This window comes from Struthio camelus, chromosome 13, assembly GCF_040807025.1.
Source record: "Struthio camelus isolate bStrCam1 chromosome 13, bStrCam1.hap1, whole genome shotgun sequence".
NCBI lineage: Eukaryota > Metazoa > Chordata > Aves > Struthioniformes > Struthionidae > Struthio > Struthio camelus.
Window position 1 is genome coordinate 4,493,104 of NC_090954.1, and position 22,812 is coordinate 4,515,915.

At 37.5% G+C, this 22,812-nt stretch overlaps 1 protein-coding gene across 5 annotated transcripts in view; it reads right to left on the reverse strand.

The window, feature by feature from the left end:
- The window catches only part of MACROH2A1 (macroH2A.1 histone), a 50,888-nt gene that overhangs the window by 22,900 nt on the left and 5,176 nt on the right, over nt 1-22,812 (reverse strand). For all 5 annotated transcript variants that reach the window (XM_068959174.1, XM_068959172.1, XM_068959175.1 and 2 more), the window contains exons 2-4: nt 18,272-18,472; nt 2,464-2,570; nt 775-972 (exon numbers count right to left, since the gene is read on the reverse strand). In XM_068959174.1, coding sequence (XP_068815275.1) covers nt 775-972; nt 2,464-2,570; nt 18,272-18,443 — 477 coding nt within the window. In that variant the 5' untranslated portion in view covers nt 18,444-18,472. The remainder of the gene's footprint in view (nt 1-774; nt 973-2,463; nt 2,571-18,271; nt 18,473-22,812) is intronic.

Here is a 22,812-nt window from a genome sequence, read left to right on the forward strand (position 1 = left end):
ACCAGGGCTAAATATGGAAGAGTCTCACCTATAACATGCCAACAACAGAGGGGCAGTTTTGTAGGTCCTTAGCTCAGCCAAAGGAATTCTGTGCAGCCATAATAAACACAATTTCTTTGACGATGAAACACTGAGCTACCTGCTCTAAGAGAACTGCATCCTACTTCAGAAGGAGTACTTCACCCTCTTCAAATGTCAACAAATCCACTAAGTGAGAGGAATCATATATACAATGCAAGTGACCTAGAATGCTGTTTTTATTTTATATTCATAACTGCAGAATTCTATTTTAATATGATTTTACTTCTGAAAAAAAATACCCAGATCACTTATTTCTAAGGGACAAGTATATTGATATTATTGCACAAAGTCCAAGAAAGTTTACACCACCTAACCCAAGGTACCTATGGAGTCACAGCAAAGCTACCCCTATAGCTATGTGAGACTTCTTGTTCACTCACCAGTAAGCCACAACCCTAGTCTATCACCTATACATCCTCCTCCTCCACCTCTTGGTGCCTCCAGGAAGCACCCACCCCACTACTGCTTCATATAAAGAATGCAGTAGTTGGGGCTTGACTTTCTGTCCTGCAGATCTGTGCCACTTCTGAGACTTCCGCTCACATTAGGAAGAAGGCAGTACTCCACCTTTAGCATTTGCTATTGAAATCACTATCCTAACAATACACCAAATAGAAAATCTATTGTACATGATGCTTCCTGGAGCTACTTCTATCAGGCCTGTTTCGGTTTAAAATAAATAGATTACTCTACCTTGGATTTCCTTGCCCCTTTCTTGCCGCCTGCTTTCTTTGTTACAGTTTTTTTCTGTGATGGAGACTTTGCTTTCTTTGCTGGAGGTGGAGTGATGATGGCTTCCAGTTTTCCTTTTGATCCTCGCTTCTTTGCCAAAAGCTCTGGGTGAATATTGGGTAACACTCCACCACTGGCTATGGTGACTCCTTTCAAAAGCTAATAAAAAAAATAAAAGTGATAGATGACAAATTCCAGCATTTACTCACCAATAAAGAGAAAATGGCATTTGCTGCAAACTTTGTACATTGCCTTGAGTTTTAAATGATTCTTTTATGTTTCTCAATACATATTATCTCTGAAGAAAAGAGAAATGAAATGTATGAAGTGTTTGAAATGAAGTTGATCATGTAGTGAATTGCAACTGCACAGGCAATATGTATTCTTCTTGCACATATGCTTGTTATTGTGAAAACTGCTATGGCTCACACAAGACCTGTTTCTTCATTAAGCTGTGAAGCCACGCAAGGATGACTGTTAACCAGCTACTAGGAGAACAGAGGATAGCCACACACCTGTGGGCTTTGCAAGGTAGTCTGTGCGAGAGGGATGAACCCCAAAGTCCACAGCATAGGACTGCAATTGATACCACATAGTGAAGAACACAACATCTTGCCCAAGTTTTCTTGAGAAGGCATTTTTTTTAAACTTTTTTTTTTTTTTTTTAAAAAAAAGAAACTTCAGATGAAGGGTAACATTTATAAAAGTCACTATATCTGGAAGTCTTTAAAAAAAGTCTGTAACATAGTTGGAGAAAAGCAGATCAATAATCAGAACTGTGCAGTTCATTTAAGCCTTCAAAAGTAGAGTTGAACCATATTGTGTTCTATATTCAAAACCACTAAAAAGGAGACTAATCCAATATTAGTTAGGACACAAATGATGAGTCCCTCAGGTACTCCCACCTTCTGCTTTGTGTTGACTGCTCCTCAGCCACAACTCAGTGAGGCTCTGAGCTTACAAATGGATGATGAACGGAAAGTATTATCAAATTTCCAGGCCAAAGACAGAGGCAGAAGGAGGTTAGTTTGGGGATTATCTTTTTTTCTCTTCCATCATGATACACAGGGTTGGAAAAGTGTCTTTTCAGATGTGTTTGTACTGCATCTCACACAAAAGGACATTAACCCTGGCCGGTGCCTCTGGCTGACACCACAACACTGTAATAATTATACTCAAGCTTTTCTGGATAAGTTAAAGACATCTTAAAACCTGCAACGGCCACAGACTCTCAAGAGTTCCAGAACTGTTACCTCTGTGGTCACTATGACAGACTTCAATGGGAACAGGATAAGTCCCACTGGGGCCCCAGTTAAGGGGGAAGAAAAAGTAACGACATGATTTTCTCCACGTCTTTGCAGAATTTATGACAATTCCCCATTCTTTAACATAAGGGGTTGTAATAGTGCAAGCAAATGTCACATTACACACCTCTCTTGCATTTTAACACATTAAAAATGTACTGAAGTACATAATTAAGCTGAGCGCTCTAGCTAGTTACATAGCCAGTATCTTAGTGAGTGAATGAGCTGTTTCCTGGTGGGCTGTTCAATAAGCAGAGGTCTTGAATTGCAATTCAGCTATATGGAAAGACAATTTAAAAAGCCCTAAAGGAAATTCTGGCCCTCACACGATGGAGCTTTTTCTTACCTGATTTAATTCTTCATCATTTGCTACAGCCAACAGGATGTGTCTAGGAGTGACGCGACCCTTCTTGTTGTCCCTTGCTGCATTTCCAGCCAATTCAAGAATTTCCGCTGGGGGAAAAGTAAGCCCTTCTTAATTACATTGTGATCATTAAGAAAAAAAAAAAAAAAATCAATAGGTGTTATTTAGCATCCCCACAAAAGAGATGTGAATTATATCATGTTATTTCTAACTGCTGTCTCAAGACATCTAAGCCTAAAATTACCATTTTCTTTTAATTTACGTGATCAGAGAAGGCAAAACGCGCACTTAAGTATCATGGTCCAAACTATGTTTACTTTTTTTTGGTCCTTCTAACATAGTTACCTTAGATTCTTGACTTTTTAAGTGTACTTCAAGGTTACTTTTTGTTCATTTCCTAGGATTCTCCTCCTATCAGGTATCAGAGTACTAGATATACAAAAGCTGTATTTTTCCTCAAATCTGGCACAAATGCGAGTTCTGGCTGGCACTACTTCTAGTTTTTTGTTCCTGAAAAATATACTATTCTCAGTTTCTCACTTATGACACTATGGAAAGATGTGAGCACACATCCAAATTAGGATACTAAACACAAACTCTGCTGCTACGCTGACTGAATGATTTTCTGTCTCTTTGAGAAGAGGTTTCTCTCCAGAAAAGGTAATTGATGAATCATGTTTGTTTGCTCCTAGTAGATTATCTCCTTGGAAGAAATTTCTAGTCCTGTCATATTGTGTTTAATAGCTGTGCATATGATGGCTTTTGCTGGAATTAGGAAAGATTAACTTGCTCCCCTGCAAGGGTCTGCGAAGTGAAAGGCTGGAGCATTACCTGCTGACTTATCAGTCTTCAACTCAACAAACCTTAGGTAAAAAACATAATTAATTACTAGGGAATAATAATAAACAAAAATGACAGCACATATTTATCTGACTGCAATTAAGTGCTATTGCCATCTCCATTATACAAAACCTTTCATCTCCCCTCTGCACAGACTGTTTCCCTGTTGCTTTTGGTATACAGCCTTTTGTAAATCTGGTAAAATTTGGAGAAAAATTAAAAAAAATGCTTTTAAAGTCTGTTACTTAGAAATATATTTAAAAATTGAACACTAGAACTACTGTATGAGATCTCTTTCACATTTAACAACTGACTACACCATGAAAGCTGTCACCTAAGCTTGCTTTACAGGCAAGTAAAAAGGAATTAAGACAGTAACCTAGACATGAAAAAGACTAAAATCAAAGCTTACATCATAACATGCCTTCACTGTAACATACTGTAAATCTTAAGCAATACTATATGGCAACATGCTATGGTTTTTCAGTAGACTGAATTTAACATGATTCTCCAATTATTTATTATCGTAAGTCCCATAATAAGCTACTTATGACATCTACTGCCACTCTTAGAGCTGCTTCTGAGCGTTCTACAGAGTGCATGATTTACTTCATTACAGGGCAAGACGGTATATGAAGCCTAAGCCCAAAGAAGTAATTCTTGTCAAGTTTCACATGGACAATTATTTTAATTTATTTTTAAAGCGGGATCAGCAAGGAAAGCTCAGCTTGAATATGCTTTCCACACTCCAAAGAACAGAATTAAGCTGGCATAACCCTTTTCACATACTTCTCCTAAGCCACCGTTCAGACATTTCAGGTCTAGTTTACATTCACTACAGAATGCAACCGCCTGTTGGGACAGCAGACCTCTATCCCTTGCCAAAGGGCAAGCTGCACTGTCCGTTACACTTCGTGCATCCCACCGACCTCAGCAAGACTCTGTGTCACTGTAATAACGCCAACACCACTTCTCCGCAGGCGGGAACTGCTTTTTTTGTATCTCAGAGCTTAGTACTAGCTGAGAAGTATGGGGGTGATTTGCCACAAACAGCAGACTACTTTTTCGTTTGCCTGTGCTTCCCCCACCTCCACTTCTTCTTTACAGCATCAAGCACTGCTAAACAGTTGGGCCGTGTTATTCTCTGCAACTGATCAGCATAACTATGCAGACAGGTCATTTTGTAACTAAAGAGCCTCAGAAAGTGTTATGCCTGTAAAGCACAGAGGAATGTTTTATTTGTTCCTCATAAAACTAAAATGTCTGCCTCGTACAGTGGAGAACTGTTCTTGTAAGTGCTAAGCCCTCTTCCTTGGACAGGAAACTCATTTTGAAATTACAGTTTTCTAATGGTCCTTTAGGGAAGTTGAGGTACCCCGCTTCCTTTTCAGGAACAGAAAGCTTTGCACTGGCGTTGAGGACCACAAAAGAGGAGCTTGGGGAGAGGAGGAGGAGGAGGAGGGCACGGAGGGGTGGAATTTTTCTTCTGGCCTTCTCCTCACAGCGCTCCAAAAATAATCAAGCATGGCTAGGGCACGCAGAGACCCACAGCACAGCGAAACTAAGCTATGCACACCCGTCTCCTCTGCGCGGGACTCTCCCCGTTTGAACACAGACGTTTGGGAGGTATTAGAGCTGAAGCCAACGCAGGCAACAGAATTTTTTGATTCAGCTCTGACAAAGGCAAACTGAATCCAAACCCAACAGATCAGAGCACCTATAAATGTTAGGAACGAAGTCTTTCTGGATTCGGATGGGACCTGAACTGCTTGGCTGGATTTTGCTTGTAGCTAGCTTTCCTTTCACATCTGTTTCACGCTGCTTTAACTCTAAAGATTTAAATGGTGTTTCATCTGTGTTTTAAACCAATTTTAAATGAGATGAAAATCTAGCTCTCTCTGTAAGGGAGCTGACTCAAGTTTCCAGAATAATCTCTCTGGATTTAAGTACGGCGCTGGACAGAGTACTAGGTGGGAAAGCATATTTAAAATTAAGATTGGATCTCAGTTTTCAGGTCAGACCCATCCTTAGAGGTGCCCTTCTGCCAGGTTCAAAGGTTTGAGTCCCTAAAGAGCTTTGTTTTATTGCAGATAATCCTGAAACCGTGGGAAAAAGTGTGCAGCATCCCTAGTTAGGGAGCATCATTAGACTGGGTCACAAGCAGTCAAAAGGAAAGCTCAAGGCATAGATATAAATTTTTCTAAAATAATGAGGCAGATTTAAATATATGCAAGTTTAGCATTTGTAAACACAAGCTAATTTTAAGCCTGCCTGAATATGCGAACAAGTAAATATCATCTATGAGAATTCACAATAAATGGATCTTAAAAAAAATAAAATAAAAACCAACAAATGCAACTGAACAGGGTCAAGACAGAAAGTTTTCTTCTAAAGCATCAAAAAAAAGAAATTCCTTTTAAGAGCTTCATCAGTGACAACAAGATTCACTCAGCACGTATTTATCCAGCCAGAAGACCAAAACAACAGTATTTTACAAAAATGAGGGCTCACAGAAAGGATGTAAATAAGTTGCATAATGTCTATTCCATTCCATTCATACATTTACTTAAGGCATTCCCTGCTCTGGGAATAACAACACTCCAGGAAAGGGCAACTATGAGACATATTTTATGAGGAACACAGTAAGTTGTTCGATATTGTAAGCTTTTGAAGGTGCAATTCTGCAGTTCTTATATACTGAAATCCTAGGCTAATATGAAGAAATACTCTTTATATTTGAACAAACGACTTTTTCTATGCTTTTTTACAGATTTAAAAAAAAGGCAGAACATGTATTGCTGTAATTGCAGATGTAAAAAAAAAAAAAAAAAACCCAAAAAACTTCCAGTGAAAAAGCTGTTAAAAGTATATAATTAGGGAAGAGAAATAAAATAGCAATGTCACATCAGCGTTTCATATAGTCACGCACAGACAGCTGTTACGTAGCAAGAAAAGCGCTGGATGCCTTAGGAGTCAGATTATAATATGCACACATCAGTATGATTTAAAAGACATAGTTATGATTAATATTTTTCTTTTTCTTCATCTTTAAACTACATGGTTTAAGTGGGAAGAAAAAGTCTTAAGAGAAAATTTCATAACTTTTAAAAATCAACTAAAATGCATTTCTCATACTTATCAATTGAAAAAATCCTTTGCAATATTTAGAACAGGCAAATGGATATGGGTGACAAAAACGAGTCTAAGCCTGTTCTGAAAACTTGAACCAAAACTGCTTTTTTCTGCTGAGGTTTTTAAAAGTTCAGTTAAATATTTTTAAAGGAGAAAAGAAAACAGGCTGTATATCTCTGTACTTAAGCCTGAGATAAGACCACAGGAAAAGCTGTTCTCAAGGCATTTCCTACTCAAACTCAACCAAAAAGGGCTAGAAATCTCCACAGAAACCTCATCCTGGAGCAAGTTTTCAGAGCAAGTTCCTCATCCTTGCGCGGGCTTATCTAATCTGATCTCTGGTCACCTCTTACACATTCAAAGTCGTTCCCAATTTCATTATTTTCATTTGCCTATTTTACAGTTGTACCGCTCCGCCTTGAATGCCGTTGCTCCGGTATTTCAAAACACTCGAGAATTTTGGAACAAGAACTCATCAGTGAGGTTGAAATACAACAAATTAATATAAGACCTAAACAAAGCAGGCACAGTAGCAACTGCAGACCTGAAGGGAAACAAGTAAATGCATTCTTCTCCCACTCCTGAACAATGTGCTAGTTCATTTAGACTAATTATCAAACTAAGTATTATTGGTGACTAACGAATAAGACTCCTTTAAAGCCTAAGTGACAAAGCCTTTAGCTTAGCATATATTCCAGACTATAGCCTCACTTTCTAAATGTAAATATTCAATTCAGTCTAGCCTCCGAAGTCATCCTCAGAATGTTTTTTTCTTTGTTTGTTTTACATCTCAAGCTAAAACACTGCTGTTGCATTGAATCCCTTTGTCCACCTTCTCTTCAGGGAGATGAAATCATAGCTTTGAAAATTAAACTCTTAACAACTAACAGGTGACGTGTTGAGACAAAGCCAATTTCTGAATACAAAACTTCCAACAGGAACAAGTCAGGGTTTTCTAAAAAAAAAATTCTGAAGCCTCTCTTCCAAAAGAAAATTGAGAATAATATCCAGAAATCAAAGAAAAACGAATGTTGATATAATCCCATTGAGAAAATGTGTATTTGCTGCAAAGCCAACTATATGACAGGGAGTCTGTTTATCGTACTTTAAATTAATCATCCTTCCATCAGCATTTTATTGACTTCAGAATCATTTTACATGATTCCGGAAGGTTTTAACCCAATCAACCCCAATCAACAAAGATTGCTAAGAGTTTCCTGCATTCTTCTCTCTCCATATTCCACCCAGTCCCCCTGGAATTTGCAGTCCTAACAGCAAAGGTAGAATCATTTAGTAACACTTTCCCTTGTATGCATTCCAAAAAAAAAATTCTCAGCCTTGATTCAAAGTCAGGGAAATCTGATGCAGTGAAAATCAACTCAAGAAATTTTATTACTTTGAATGAGCCTTGATGAAACCTCAACCCGCAACAGGGCAATCATCCTCTTAGGACGTGATAAAAAAAAATCCCCAGCCTTTAATATCTGAGCTATATCAAAACTGGGCCCCTTAAAGGAGAAACTGTTAACTTTGCCAAGTTATTGTAAGTTTTGCATTTCTGTGAGGCAGATGACAGACTGCTATTTACATAAAACTCAAATTCAGGCCACAAAATCCACTTCCACTTAGAGCTTTCTGATCCCATTCACACTTCTGTTCAGCTCTTTTCTCTTTTCTACACTTATACATCATCCATTATTCTTTGTAGGAAGTCCAGTGCTATTTAACATCCTACTTTTTACAAACTTCTTGGTTGAATATTGATCTGTAAAAGGCATATGAATTCATTTTTCAAGGAAACCTGAAAGTCAATTTATTCTCAAATGCTGTTTATGACAAACAATCATACTCTGAGTACCAAGTAAAATAATCATAGTCTACTTTTTCTCCACTGACTTAAAGAATTCTGATTTAACTCAAATTAACCCTCTTTCTTTTTCAGTGGTGCTTCCCCTACCTAGCAGTTTACACTTTGCTCCTAACAGTTTACATATGTTTTAGAAATGTACTTAAACATGATTAATTTAACTGCTGCCAGACGTTGGTTGATAGCGTGCAGCACGTATGCTTTGGTCTGGCTGCTTTAGAGGACAGGAGACTACTATCGCCTGAAGACTTGGTCTTAGTTTAGTCTTTGACCTTCGCAGGTATGTGTTTTGAACTTACATTTTCAAACATCAGAAAAAGTTAGGTGCAAGCTGCCAATCATCTAATGAAACTAGTGAACACCAATAACGCTATTAACAAAAGAAAAAGCAGAGTCAACCTTATATTGAACGTTTGCATTCTACTCAATACGTATATCAAGGTTGTGTGTAGCCATGCCTGTGCATGGCACAGCGAGATGTACAAGTCGATGGCAAGGACTTCACTAAACAATGACCAAACTTGATGCAATCTGCATATGCCGCGCGCTCATTTTAAAACAATCTGGTACTTTTCTCGGACACTACCTCTGACACTGAATAAAAGGAAGTGGGAATCCATGCTCATTACTGAAAATATTACCATACAGATATCATTGTTGTTGTCTCAAAGTCTTTCTCCCGTACCAAATCTTTTTTGTATCAAGACTGCAATGGAAACCATAATGAATATAAACATCTGTAGGCAAATACAGCTCTTATTATTTAGAGGAAAAATATTTACCAATATTTTTCCCTATTACTTTAAAGAAGCGTTGTAGGGGTGACTATATAGCATGTTCGACATAATTTTTTTTTTTTGAAAAATCTATTTCTGGAGAACATATCATGTAAAAAGTTCTATTACTTTGAGTGTTCTGGGGTAGGTTAAATTAACTTAATATAAGACTGGCTCTAACTTTATCAGAGCAAAAAAAATCCACCTAACCCAATATCCTGTTCCCAGCCAGTGCCCAAGAGCTCAGGAGGATTAGAAGAACAGGCAAACTTAAAATGGTGTTTTTCCAGAATATTTCCTCCGATTCCAGCCATCTGCAGCTTAGGGACTTCCCAAGTTAGAAAGGCTATCTTTGCATTTAGCCCCCCAACGGATTTTTCTTCTATGAATGTGTCTAATTGCTTTCTGAAGCCATTCAAGTCTTTGGCATCCATAACATCTTGTGATAATGAGCCTCATTACATCACAGAACTGCAGAACGTCTGAGGAAAAGTACCTCTTCTCTGTTTGTTTTTAAAAATATTATATTTCACTGCATAGCCCTTAAATTTATTTTTCCGCCAATGAAGTTTATGCTGAGAATGGAGCGTTTCATCCAACTGCACCTAAGAATCCATATGGAGTTTCAACCCTGAAAGAAAATTAGGGATAAACATAGTGTAGAAAAAAGACTGAAGACCCAAGGCAAACATGTACCATGACCAGAACTCAAGCATGCTTAAAGAATCCTGATGGAAAAAGAAAACCAGTGTTCTTAGAACTCTTGATGTTAGAGCCTCTAAACTTTTGAGAAAGTCAGAAGAAAGAAACTGGCCTTTAGCTATGATGTCATTTAAAAAAAAAAAAAAAAGGAAGAACAAAACAGTTCTGACATTCAAGTCCAAGTCAGAATTCACAAAAGTTAAGTACTATCTACTTTTGAAAATCTGTCTCAGAGCCCTGAACCAGGATTCCTTCAAACTTTTGCAGAACTACCATACAGATACCAACCCTGCAAACTAGGCTGGCTTGCAATTGCAACTCATTATTATAGTTCATGGACACTCAATAACACAAAAGAAATATAGCACTGATTCTGGGGACAGGAGAAAGTATTTGATAATTTGGAATAATGGAAGCATTTATATGTATGGCTTCTGAGATCTAAAGAGTTAAAAATAATTACTGTGCTTGATATTTTCAGAGCGTGTCATGAGTGCTGATTTATCCTAGCAATATCCTGCAGTATTTCACACGTTCTACAACGCAGGGATAATAGAGATGTTATGTGAGAGGAGGGACCGTTCCCATCAATGCCAGCATTTTACTGAGACCAGTCTTCTTTCTCTCAGCCTAACATGAGCTCACGTATCTAAAATGGGATAAAATTGAGGGAAAGTTAGAAGTTGGTTCAGGGCAAATTCTATAGGGAAAAAAGATCAGGAGATCTAGACCTTACAGAATGACCAAATTAGGCCAAATCTTTTCTCTTCTCTAATAAGATTATGGGACTTACCTGATATAATTTGCATCTGAACTACAATAAATCCTGCTTAGAAAAGAGTCCAACATATATTTTAAAAATGCCCAAGTCAGACAGGACACTTTATGAGTGACAAAGCACAGCCTTACGATTATATGTTGCATTTTGCATCTAGTACTAGGCTCACTTCAACCCTTACACATAGAATTTTCTTACAGTGTTCTTCAGTATAGCAGAAACATGCTGAAATACTGTTCTCCTTATAAATACACACTGATAAAACCATGCTTTTACTTCTTGAAACATCAGTATAAAGGCATGATTTTTGAGCAGGCAGGACTGGATTTAGTCCTAATCTGAACCTGATCTTTAATTAGCGTCCTGCTTGAATGAAAGACACCACACAGGTATTACAGTTACAAATGCAGAAGTAATAAAGTTTCTCTGTTTGCACCTTTGATGTCTCTGTTTTTACGCTTTTGGACTGCACCAACCTATTTGGCTTAATAATGGGCTTAGGAGCTCACATCCAGGTCACTAACTACAAAACTTCCAAACCTGCAACCTTGAGCAGAGTACACAGCCCCACAAGCATGGCCCGTGACTTTTAATCCTAAAGGGAGACTGCTTGCCTTTACTGAAATGTATGGTGTTTTCATACAGCTTTACCATACAAATAGAGACTTCTCAGTGACCCGTCTTTTTCAGTACAGAGCATTTCAATACTTATATTTGTAAATAATAGAGAACGTCAAAGATTTGTTCTCAGAGCTATCAATTTTCTGTAATGTAAACATGGAAACAATAGTTCTTTTTAACCTAGGCTGGTCTGGAAGGGAGATACTAGTTTGGACAGTCTCATCCTGAAGAATTGTCTAGCTATCATCCAGGATATATACAAGCATTATTTTCATGACCCAAGAAAAGAAATTCAGAATAGTTTTGCCCTCCCAGTCAACTCAAAATCTAAATCTGGTTAGCTTGCTAAATATTGCATGCTACTCTATAAAGGTAAGATGTCTTCCTGCTTTCTGTGCTGCAGCTGTCAGTCCCAAGCATACAAGGCCAAGAAGGAGAGTCTTAAGCTTTACACATTCTTTTGTTCTTCTCAACAAGAGATACATGTTCTTATGACAAACATAAGAGTAGGACTAGAAGAAGTGTAACAAAAATCAGTAATTTTTTTGTTTTACACTGTATTTATACAACTCAGTTCTTCAAACCAAAAGGTTAATATCAATATTAAACTAAGCAGCAACTGACAGAAGTCATTACTTAGTTGTAACTTAGCCAAAAAAAATAAATGCAATGACTGTTACTAGAATAAAGGTAAAAGGAAAAAAATATACATTTTTAAGATCTAAGACTACTAAAATAACTTCAACTTAATAGTTATCATGAGAAAAAAAAAATCAATGACAAAGACATAAAAAACAAATCAACCTGGCCTATCATTTTGTACATTATCTCTGTGTGACACCCATCATAACGTGAATCCTGACACAAATTTATCCTTTTGAAAGAAGAATCTATGCTGGCATATCAGTATGTAATGTGAGGGCTTTAAATGTATGAAAATGCTTTTGCTTTTACTGTTTTTCGACAAACATGATCTGTGCGGCTTGGAGAATACAGTAGGACCCTGATCTGGCAAGTCCTTTTGTGCAAGCTTAGCTTTTATAACTAGCAGATCCGGTGAAGTTTATGGGACTACAAGTTAAATTAAGCATGTGCTTAAGTGTTTACAGGGTCGAAGTCAAGGACAGAGGCTTACCAGTGAAAGGAAACTCTTCATTTATATAAATTTGAAGCATACCAATTCATGCATTTTAAGTTCAGAAGGAAAGTTAGACATTCAGTTGATAACAATACAAAGTTTTAAAGCTAAAGAGGTACGTCTTACAAGTATAGCAATTTTGAACTGTGACAATCTCACTTCTGCTGAAAGAACGACACAAGTTTCACGTAAAAGAGAAATGCCACAAAGGAATTTTGGAAAGCTCGCTGCTTGCAGGGCTACTGCCATAAAAAAAACAAAACAACAAAAAAACAACAAAAACCCCCACTCCTGTATTTTAGGTCAAGTATTAATCCAAATTAGAAACACACAGCATCACTTAGATGATTTTTTTTCATTTTCCAAGTATTTTGCAATCCTAGAAGTGCACAACATACAAATATAGCTCACAATTATAAATACACTATCAATTTGAAACATCCTGTTTCTGATAGAACATTTTCAATCATAGGGAGTAACCAGAATCACTTACGCTTACTGAAACTAAATTAAAAATTCATATTTCCTCTATTTTTCAGTTGTAGGTATCAGATACTTGACATTTTTGCCTTGTCAAGATTTTTTTTCCCCCGAAGAGGTAGTTTCATGCTTACTGAAGAAAGGCATGGGTCCTACAATCCTCTTAATTTATTTTAAACCTCTTGGGACACCGTTTGTGGTATGACACTGTAACAGGGATTAGTGTTTCTAAAGCTGCCTGTTTAATTAGAAGAAATGTATTTTGGTTGCGAATATATATTTCGACTAGACCAAAAAGATCCTATTGATTAATTCTCTTCTTGAATTCAATTACTCCCCAAGGACCATTATTTACGGTAATCGCAGAATGCCTGGAACCTGAATCTGCTTCTAACCAAATGCTTTTTTCTGCGGAACTCTGTGTTACCCCTCTGCCTCAAAGAGGAAGTTCACTAGTACATCTGCTTTGAAAAACAAGGCAAATCATTGTCTTCCTCTGTGACCCTGTAAGATTTTTCAGCAGCAAGCAGAACACAAGAGGTGAACAGCAGTTCAAGTTGATCAGCTTGCACATCAAAAAGCGAGCATCTAAAGTGAGCAGTTAAACTTACTGCATTCAAGGACTTTCATTTTTCAGCCCATTAGCAGCTGACATAAGAAAGTTCTCCACATCTAAAATTAATCAAGATGAAAAAGCAAACAACTGAACTCCAGCGCATGAACCTCCATTAAGAGATTGTGGTGGTGTCAAAGCCTGAAAACAAAAGCTTGGGTAAGCACCAGAATGCCTCAGATGGAATTCTAACTCTAGCATTCAAAAGGTGCTTATTTTACATTTTAACAAAATGCATGACCAACAATACACAATGAGCAATAAAACCCAGCTGAGAAAAAAGGTTTAATGGATAAAACAGATACTGAATGTTTTCTCCTACCTGACTTCAGCAAGTACAGAACAAATATAAATCAAAGTCCTGTTTCTTCTGTATTCCTGTTCTCCTGCTGTTTTATATACTTCTCCTTCTCCTCATTTGCTATGACACTTTGGCAATTGAAAATTATTTACAACGTAGAGAAGACCACTGGAAGGGTGGAGGCAGAAATCACTTGCAGGCCTGGCTCTTACTGCCTTTAAATATGCTCAGGAGATTTCTATTTCTTCAAGGGCAAAAGAGTATCTTTTCCAGTTAGTAAGACATTTTGTAATACAGGATAGCTTCAGCAAGCTGTAAGTCTGAAGGAAAGACATCTGATTACATACATAGCTGGACCAGTTCTGAAAAACACAGATCATAAGACTTCAGCTGAGTGGCCACAAGACTCCAGATGAAGTCTGCCTCTATCCTTTTGATCGTCCTACTATTTCACTTGAGACAAACTGACACTGATGCACTGCTTCAGAGGAAATAAGGCGTGGATTATAGTTTTCTGAAAAACAGGTTAGGGGAGATAATTAGGCAATGGACCATTGTAAGACAAGCACCACAATAAGGAAGATGACAAAAGGAATTATTAACTAGCTTCTGCTGGCAAGAAGTTAGGTGTTAGTAATTCTTCAATTAGTTCTGCAGCGCAAACAGAACTTGATCAGACATTTTGACTGTGGGATCCCCCTAAGACAGGCAGGACTATATGTACTCCTGCAAATAAGGAATGGAAATAAGAACACTGAATTATAGCTCTTCAGCATCCATACCATTCCTTCAGCGTACAGAAAGGAAGTACGGCCACTTGCTTTGGTATTGGTAAAACACAAAGCTATCTTCTCCGTATTCAACCATAAACACACGTTTGCACCCTGTGTACAGTGCATGTTACACATTATTTCCTTAGATGACACACAAAAGAAAGACTGAGCTTGAGATGTGGTTAAAGAAACCAACATCTACATAGACTGGATGTGCTGATGACAGAATTACTTTGTAGTATTACTTCTAGGCGGCAAAAGAATCTTTAATGAATACGTAGGAGAAGGAGAATACTCACTGTCCAACTTAAGTTCTATTTCAGATACAAAGTATATTGAAATGTGAGCTAAGGAAAATCACTTCATTAGCTGAGGAGCAGAAGACAAATTGTATGTCTAATAATATAGTAGTTTTTCTTGTTCTTTTATTACAGACAACACAGGGAAGATGTACTTCAGCCAGCCCCTGCAAAAGAAGCTGTCAGAACCCAAGCGACTGAAAAGCAGCACAGCAGAGATGCACACTTTTTAGTTCACAGCAACTGCAGCAGACAGAGCAATTCCTATGTGCTAAAATTGGGTACGTTCTTGTTAGTGGAATTGTATGGTATATAAACATGCTAATATAACAAGCATAGTAAAAACAGAAATGTAGTTTGAAAAGCACTTTGTAGCACAGAGACTGAAAAAACGCTTAAATTACAAATGGGTAGGTATGCTAAAAGCAATTACAGAATGTGTACCTCTACCGTTTGATGAGAAGCAGTGCAAATACGGTAACAGTAAGTTACCTTCAGAGTACAAAGTGTATAAAGTCAAAAGTACAGATGGATCCAGAACAGAATTACAAGTCTGAACAGCTGGAAGCATTATGGAAGTTCAAGTCCCAAGCTGAACCAAACCAAAATCGCAGATCTGAGCACATTATGGGCTAATTTCAGATTTATATCCAGAGTTAAACTTTAGAAAAGGCCAGCAAAATTTAGCACCTCATCTTCTAAAGGATTAAAGTCACTGCCATATTCTGTACACACATGAAGTAGTTTTCAAACTTTAGTAAGTTCCTTTCTATTAGATCATGCCTCATTTCCCCTCCTAGTCTTCTCTGAATATTTTCTTTCCTACAACTGCTTTTAATATTTGAAGTTTTTCTTTTCCTTCCTGGATACACAGGATTGCCTTTTGGACTCTGCCAGTTTGTTAACGTGCCACTTTGTATGGGTCTCACTTCTATCATGTCACATTCCTGCTTTTATTTTGAAGCGGTTCAAACTCCTTGATTTAGTCTAAGATCGTGTGCGGACATGAGCACCTTAAACTCTCCAAGACAGAAGTCAAAATTTCTCTAGTTTTATGAAGTAATAATTGCCAAGAGGTAAATAGAGCACAAAACAAAAGTCCTTAAGCATCCCATTTCAAGGGAGTGTTTCTGAGTCATACTGAAGAGATGAATGACTTGAAGTTCAGAAGACACTTCTACGCATCAAAGGCTAAAGAAAAATCATGCTATGTGGAGTATGAGAAGTTTACAAAAAGAGAAGGGAAAGAAAATCATCAAACAGAAGCAGCCATAATACATACAACTATTACTAACTCAGTATGGAAAGAAAAAGAGTATCTATGTTTCCGAGATGCATCTATGAGTAAAAATGAAAGAAAACCTCAGAATACTAGCACTAGCCACCAAACCTTTAGAGAGAAAAGTACTTAGGTAAACAAAAGTCTGCCTTCATAAAATTAAAAAAATTAAAGGAAAAAAAAGGTGCTTTCCCCTTTTGTGCTCCTTCTCCCTCCCCGCTTTTTTCTTTTCCCCTTTTTTAAAAGGGTGCATTGTGTGATGAGCTTTTATCTCCTCACCCAGTTTCCCAGAATATGCAGAATTTAAAGAAACACCTTTCTTGTCCCAGCTTATTCTCCACCACCTAAACTATCACTGCTTGGGAAAGCCTTTAAATCAAATATTTAACTAATAACATGTGCTGCTCATTAGCAGTGCCTTAAGCTCACCTGTGCTGCTCTGTTTCTTTAAAAGGACAGCATTCAAAGCACCCTTCATCCTAAGAAGCATTTTATTTGAGTGGTTATAGCTGTAGGCAGGAACCTAGCCTGGAGGAAATACTTTTTTTTTTTTCCTTTTTCTCTTTTTTCCTAAAGACATCCATGAAGTTTAAAAGCATTCTTTCAAAAAAGAGGCCCAAATAAGTAAAACTGAACACCAACACATGAAGGAAAAAAGTCTGATAGCTGAGGAAGAAAATTCAATACAGTAACGTAAATATTTTACAGAAATCAAGCTCTCTTTTAATTGTTCTCTTATGCTACTGGTCTTTAATTTTATGGGAGGAAGAAACTTCATAGATTCTTTTTAGACCATTTCTGTTCTTTTTTGCTAATATCTATGATAAAGTGTATCTAAAACTGTTTTAAGTATACATAATCACAGTTGTGAGAGTCAGGTCACTTCAGTTTTAAATACTCCCAGCAAAGTTAAAACACTGCGCTTTGCTACTTTGTGCTCAAATCAAAGAAAGAAAGAACCGTATCTCTTCCTCTCCACACAGTTTACCATTACAGCATAAAGGCTATTGTTCTTTGACATATTTATATCTGCTGGAACAAGAACAGTGAATTAAACAGACGCACTGCAAAAAGAAACGCTGCTATGAGAAGCGAGAACCCTTTCAAGCTTTTTCTTAGTCATACTAATAGAATCTGTTTCCAAATATCAGTCCACTCAGCACTGATGCTTTTTGCTAAATCCCTAGCCTACAGGTATACATTTGTGAGCCAAATCTGGCCATGTGAATGTAGCTCGGCTGACAGAGAGAGAAAGAACAAACTTTTTTTTTTTTGGCAAACCACTGTTGATGGAAGTCCCTGTGTGCCATAAAAATGGCATTCACTTTCCATTGGGAGACTACTTTTAGTGGTGAGGGGAGGGTAAACTTGCAATGTCTTAGGCCTTGTGTGAGAGGAGAACTGCCATGTAGAGATCTTTACTTGCATGTCTGGGCTGCGTATCTCAGCTGTTATACACTGCCCTTTATGTCCTTGGCCAGGCCGTTTTCTTCCTTCAAAGCTTTTTTCTACTAAATGGAGAAGAAGTCCTTTCTTCTCCAAAGGGACACTGTGAGGATTACATAATTATTCAAGGTGTTTTCATTCTGATGTAATGAGAGGAACAGAAAAAGGACTATAAACATGAGCAAATAAGCTATGCTGATCTGGGGCAAAAGAACAGAATATGCATTTATACACAGATTCAATCAAACAATTTGCAAAAGGCATATGTAGACTCAAATAATCTGTAAATTGAGGGAAAATGTTTAAACAATGCTGTAAGCAATCTCAGCCCTCAGGAGAAGCTATTTAAAAGGAATGTATGCTCTTAACAGACAATTATAACCCAAACAAAGCCATCAGTCACAGAACAGGAGCAGGTAGGACTACAATGCCGAGGGCCCAGTCCATAACGTATGTTAGTAAGAATCCTTCTGGCTGCCAGTGCGGAAAAAGCGTTTACAGTAGGTCAAATTATATCCAATATTGGAACGCACAAAAACCATTAAGGCTCTGAAGCAGGGCTGAAGGTGGCTGTACCTTCATTTAGGCTTAGATGCACAACCAGCATAGCAACTACTTCATCTATAACTTTTTCAGCCCTCTATAAATCAAAGGATCACTTTATTTTTTGTGTCAGTATATTGTGCAAATTCAGCTTGTATTCTCACTTTAACTGCTGCTATTTCACATTGCTTTGCCAACCTACCAGTCAGATATTCAAGTACAGCAGCCATGTACACTGGAGCACCAACACCAATTCTGTACTTTGGGTGACCTTTCTTAATATAACGTAGCATTCTTCCAACAGGAAATATGACCCCAGCCTTTGCGGAGCGGGAAGTCTTGGTTGACTTCTTCTTTCCACCCCTGCTGGACATTTTGTCTGTATTGGGTCTGGAACAGCACTCTATAGTACAAAAAAAAAAAAAAAAAAAAAAAAAAAAAAGGTTACCAATAAGGAATAAAACACTTGAATGTTTTCAAGTCATAATTTCACTCTTTCTATAAAACTGCAAATAAGTTCACTTATTTTATAAAATAAAAAAAGTTTTTTGGACTGATGCTGAAAGACCATATACTGAACTTCAAGATAAATTCTGAGGTAGGCAATGAATTAGGGTGCCTGAAACATATAGACAAGTTGCTTTTTTAGAGTATGTACAAAAAGAATCTAAAATATTATATTATGCAAAATGATTACTTGCCATTGCAATCTTGGCATAGTTTTATACATTAAAAACATAAGCTAGAGAACTAATTTTCTACAAATCTGTTTTAGAACCACTTTTCTGTAATTCCTAACAGATTAATACTGGCACCATTAATGGAGTGAAGTGTGATAACTACCTAGCATGTAAAACAGACCTTCAACATGAAAACAGAGAATGCTTTCTCCAAGCAGACCGATACAAACCTCTGCTCTCCTGGAAAAACTGTACACTGGACATTTGAACTGTGGTATAATTGCACCACTCATTAATGACTGTGACTATTAAACTGGGTAACTGCATCCACTACGACTTTCATAACGCACATTTATCTCCTTTAAAGAACGAGATTTTCAAGCACGTGTGACGTTAAAGAATAAAGACCTATGCATGGTAAACCACATCTCCTGTACTTTAAAAGTGCTATTTTTGACAAATACTTGAGATAAACCCCTTGAGATTTGAACCTACTGGAAGCCAGCTGTCTCCACACTGATGCTTGCACCACTAAGACATGCCTTCTGGGTATCTGATAAACTTCAGTTTGCTACCTTTCCTTAACATGACAGTGGTCTAAACATCCAGCAGATATCTGACAACTGTATCTCCGTTTATCTCAGTGAAAAAACCTGCCGCCGATACAGCTGTCAAACGTACTTTTTTTCCTCTTTCATTTTTGCTCAAGCTGTAAGTAGAAGCTGGCAAATCTGAAGTGGAGGTCTGCAGGCTGCCAAGGTATTTTTGAAGGATTAGGCAACGCTGTGTTTTTTGAAATTAACTCAGAGGAAAGGAAATTGTGCACATCTCTCTCTCCCTCCCTCCATCCAGCATGTCTGAACTCTAGGGAAGCCTAGAGTATGCATTAGTGATACAAATACCTATGTATATCCTAGATCTTTCCTCACTGGCCAAATCCTATCTGATACAAACGGGAGGTTAGTGTGTTTATAGCCCTCTCAGTGCACCTTTTTTCAGCCTGCTTTTCCATCACATCAATTCTCTGCTTCCCTTTTTAGTCTTATCTCTCACATTTATTCTGAAACCTAACAGTTTGCCAAACCTAACAGTATTTGCCAAAATTCTGAATCCACAGCGACAGAGAACTCAGGATTGGGCTAAACAGGTTCACTCAACCCTACTTCTGAGTTTTGCAACTTCTGCTCTGACTTTTGATCTGTGCTGACATGTCCTGCACTTCATCCACACTTCGTAAGCACCAAACAAATTCCATTCAGGGTGACTAAAGAAACATTTGAGTAACGATCATTTCTTGTCCTCTCCATTTCCACATTCTATTCTACGCTTGGATAACAGAAAAAGCAAAGTAAGTATAACGGGCTTATTGCTTGCTAGAAGTAAAACAAATATTCCCATTTTATTAGCTCAGACACAGGTCAGATTACTTTTATGAAACTGATGTTAAAAAACAGACAGGAAACTTTGCAGGGAGGAAGCCATCAAAAACAATGCTTCATCTTTCTTCCACTGTGAGCTCAGTGCTATAACAACTTCTATTCCATACAGAACAAAAGTCAATTTCTTTGTCTTGAGAAATTGCCTAAAACTGAAGCACACAACTGATTGGAAAAAACCAAAAATCTTCAATTTAAAATTTGCAGTCTGTCATTTAGTTAGCTATGTCTTTGCTAGCAGGAGAGCTGATGTGGCTTTGAGTTGGCTATGAACTTTATACTTGCAAATATTCATGTGGTTCCTAAGCCATTTTCATTGATACTATAGATGGTCAATCCCTCAAATGTTAAAAATGTTTACTGACTCAAACACTAGAAAAACAGGCATGAAAAATACCTGTGCTTCTACCTTCCCCTATAAATCTTTCGTTTTCTAACTTAGAAGTGAATGTTAAGGACATAATTTTCCAAGGAAAACTTGTAGGCCTTAAATGGTAAACTTCTATTAACCAGCTGCCTAAATGTTCAAGGCTGTCCTCTTAGACACCAGAAAAGTCATAGTATATGGCATGTTCTTATATTCTAATGACTTTATAGTAAGATGTATAGGTAGGATCTATATAGGAATCTTAAATAGCTTGCAAGCTTAGCTAATGGAAACAAACATCAGGTTCTTTTCTGATGCAGAGGAAGCCTCACTAAGCTAAGCATGCATGAGACTTCCTATAGTGAAATATTAGCAATGTTTACAGTTAAGTTATGTTACTAAGACTTCATTCATATAAAGCTGTGCTAAACAATAATTTCTAGTGAATCGAGCATTTAATAATGAAGTGTTTCCATAAGAAAGAATCTGGATTTTACACACCCTCAATGCACAATAAAATGTATTTTATATTATGCAACCCTTCTAAAAAAGGGTAATTATTTCCTTGGGAAAAAATCCATCCACCTTCCACAGCTAAGTGAGGACCCTGATGCAGAACAGGGTAGTCTGGGGAAATAAAAGCTGAAACTGAATGCCCTGCATTAATTACTGATGCTACCTTATAACTAGTATAAGTATGAATCAGGATGGGCAACACCGAACAGTATATTTGCACTTTTACAAAATACAAATTAAATCCAGTAGAGCTTCTCACTAGAATCAAGAAATTCAATCTGGACTGTGCATTTTCCCAAAATGAGAAAACAAAACTTGTGTTCCATGTACAAATAAGATGGGAATGGTGTAGAAAAAAAAGGAAGCAAATAACAGCCCTGACTTTTCCTAGAAAAGTTCAAAAAGCTCCACTGTGTGTCCCCTGCTAGCGGAGTAATGCCAGCTGAGGGGTAGAGAGGGGACAAGGCCCATGGAATCCCTATTGAACCTGGTCTCCTTTTGGAGTGATGTGGATAGGAGATCTCACAAAGCTTCTCTGCAGATGGTTATGGTTTTCATCTACGGAATTTAGTTTACTGAGTTTATGGGATAGTCAGAAAAGCTGGAAGAGAATATCAAAGTCCTTATACCCTAAAGACGGTGGGGGGGGGGGGGGAATGTCATCCAGCTATGAGCTGCTAGAATATTGGGAGCAAACTATGAGGAAAATATGTAGCAATACAGTATTATTGCCAAAGCAGCTCTAAGGAGCTGAGTAAATGCAACTCACCCTATTTAAAAATCTAAATGGAAGATATATGTGGATGGCCATGCTGAAGCCTGTTATATAAGGAGATCAAAGAGCATTACCCTTTCATTTTTAGTTCCAAGGCAACGATTCTCTTCACAGGCAAGAGTTACGGAAGTAGTTCTTTCACATGTGGAAAAAAATGGGTACTGCATATCACTGTCTCTTGGTATATTTTCATCTATCTAAAGTGATGCTAAGTTTGTTGTACTGCTAATTGTCATGAGTCATATCAAACTAACTTCCCTTATCAGGCTTGAGCAAAAAGCTTTGCTGTTGTTTTCCAATACCTTTAATCCGGTGTTCAGATGTTCTTCCTTTTAAATATACTATTTTCTACTTAATACCTGCAAGCCTCCTGTCATCATCTGTGGCTATCTAAAACCCATCCAAACACCTAACCATATACAAAATAGTGCATTTTTTTATTTCATAATGAGCTTATTTTACCATTTCTGCAAATTCTAAAGGCTGATGTCCCCTTTATTTCATACCACTGGTCACATTTCTCTCATTAATACTTAGGATAACCCTGGACCTATCTTGACAACTAACCTGATCCTCTCAGGCTCAGCATTAAAGAACTTTCTAGCTGTAAGTTTATTTATGAGGAAAATTTTAGCCCAAACTAGAAAGGTGGGAGCATATATATTGAACAAAGCAAGAACGTCTGGAACTTTTAATACCAAAATTGAAATGGGATAATGAGCTCGAGAGCTTCTTGTCTCAAGGATCCCATTCTTCTTACAGTATATAATGAATTTCTAGCTCTTTGGACGTTGGGGGTGAAGGGAGGAAATCTCCAGTTTCAAATACCACTTGTAATTTTGCCAACCACCTAATTTGGAAGGGAAAAAGAGAGCCTGGCATGGAAGAGCTTTTTCAGGTTTAATTACAGATTCACGATCATCGCTTTGTAGAATCTGTTTGTCTGGCCTTTGAGCAGAAGAATGACCC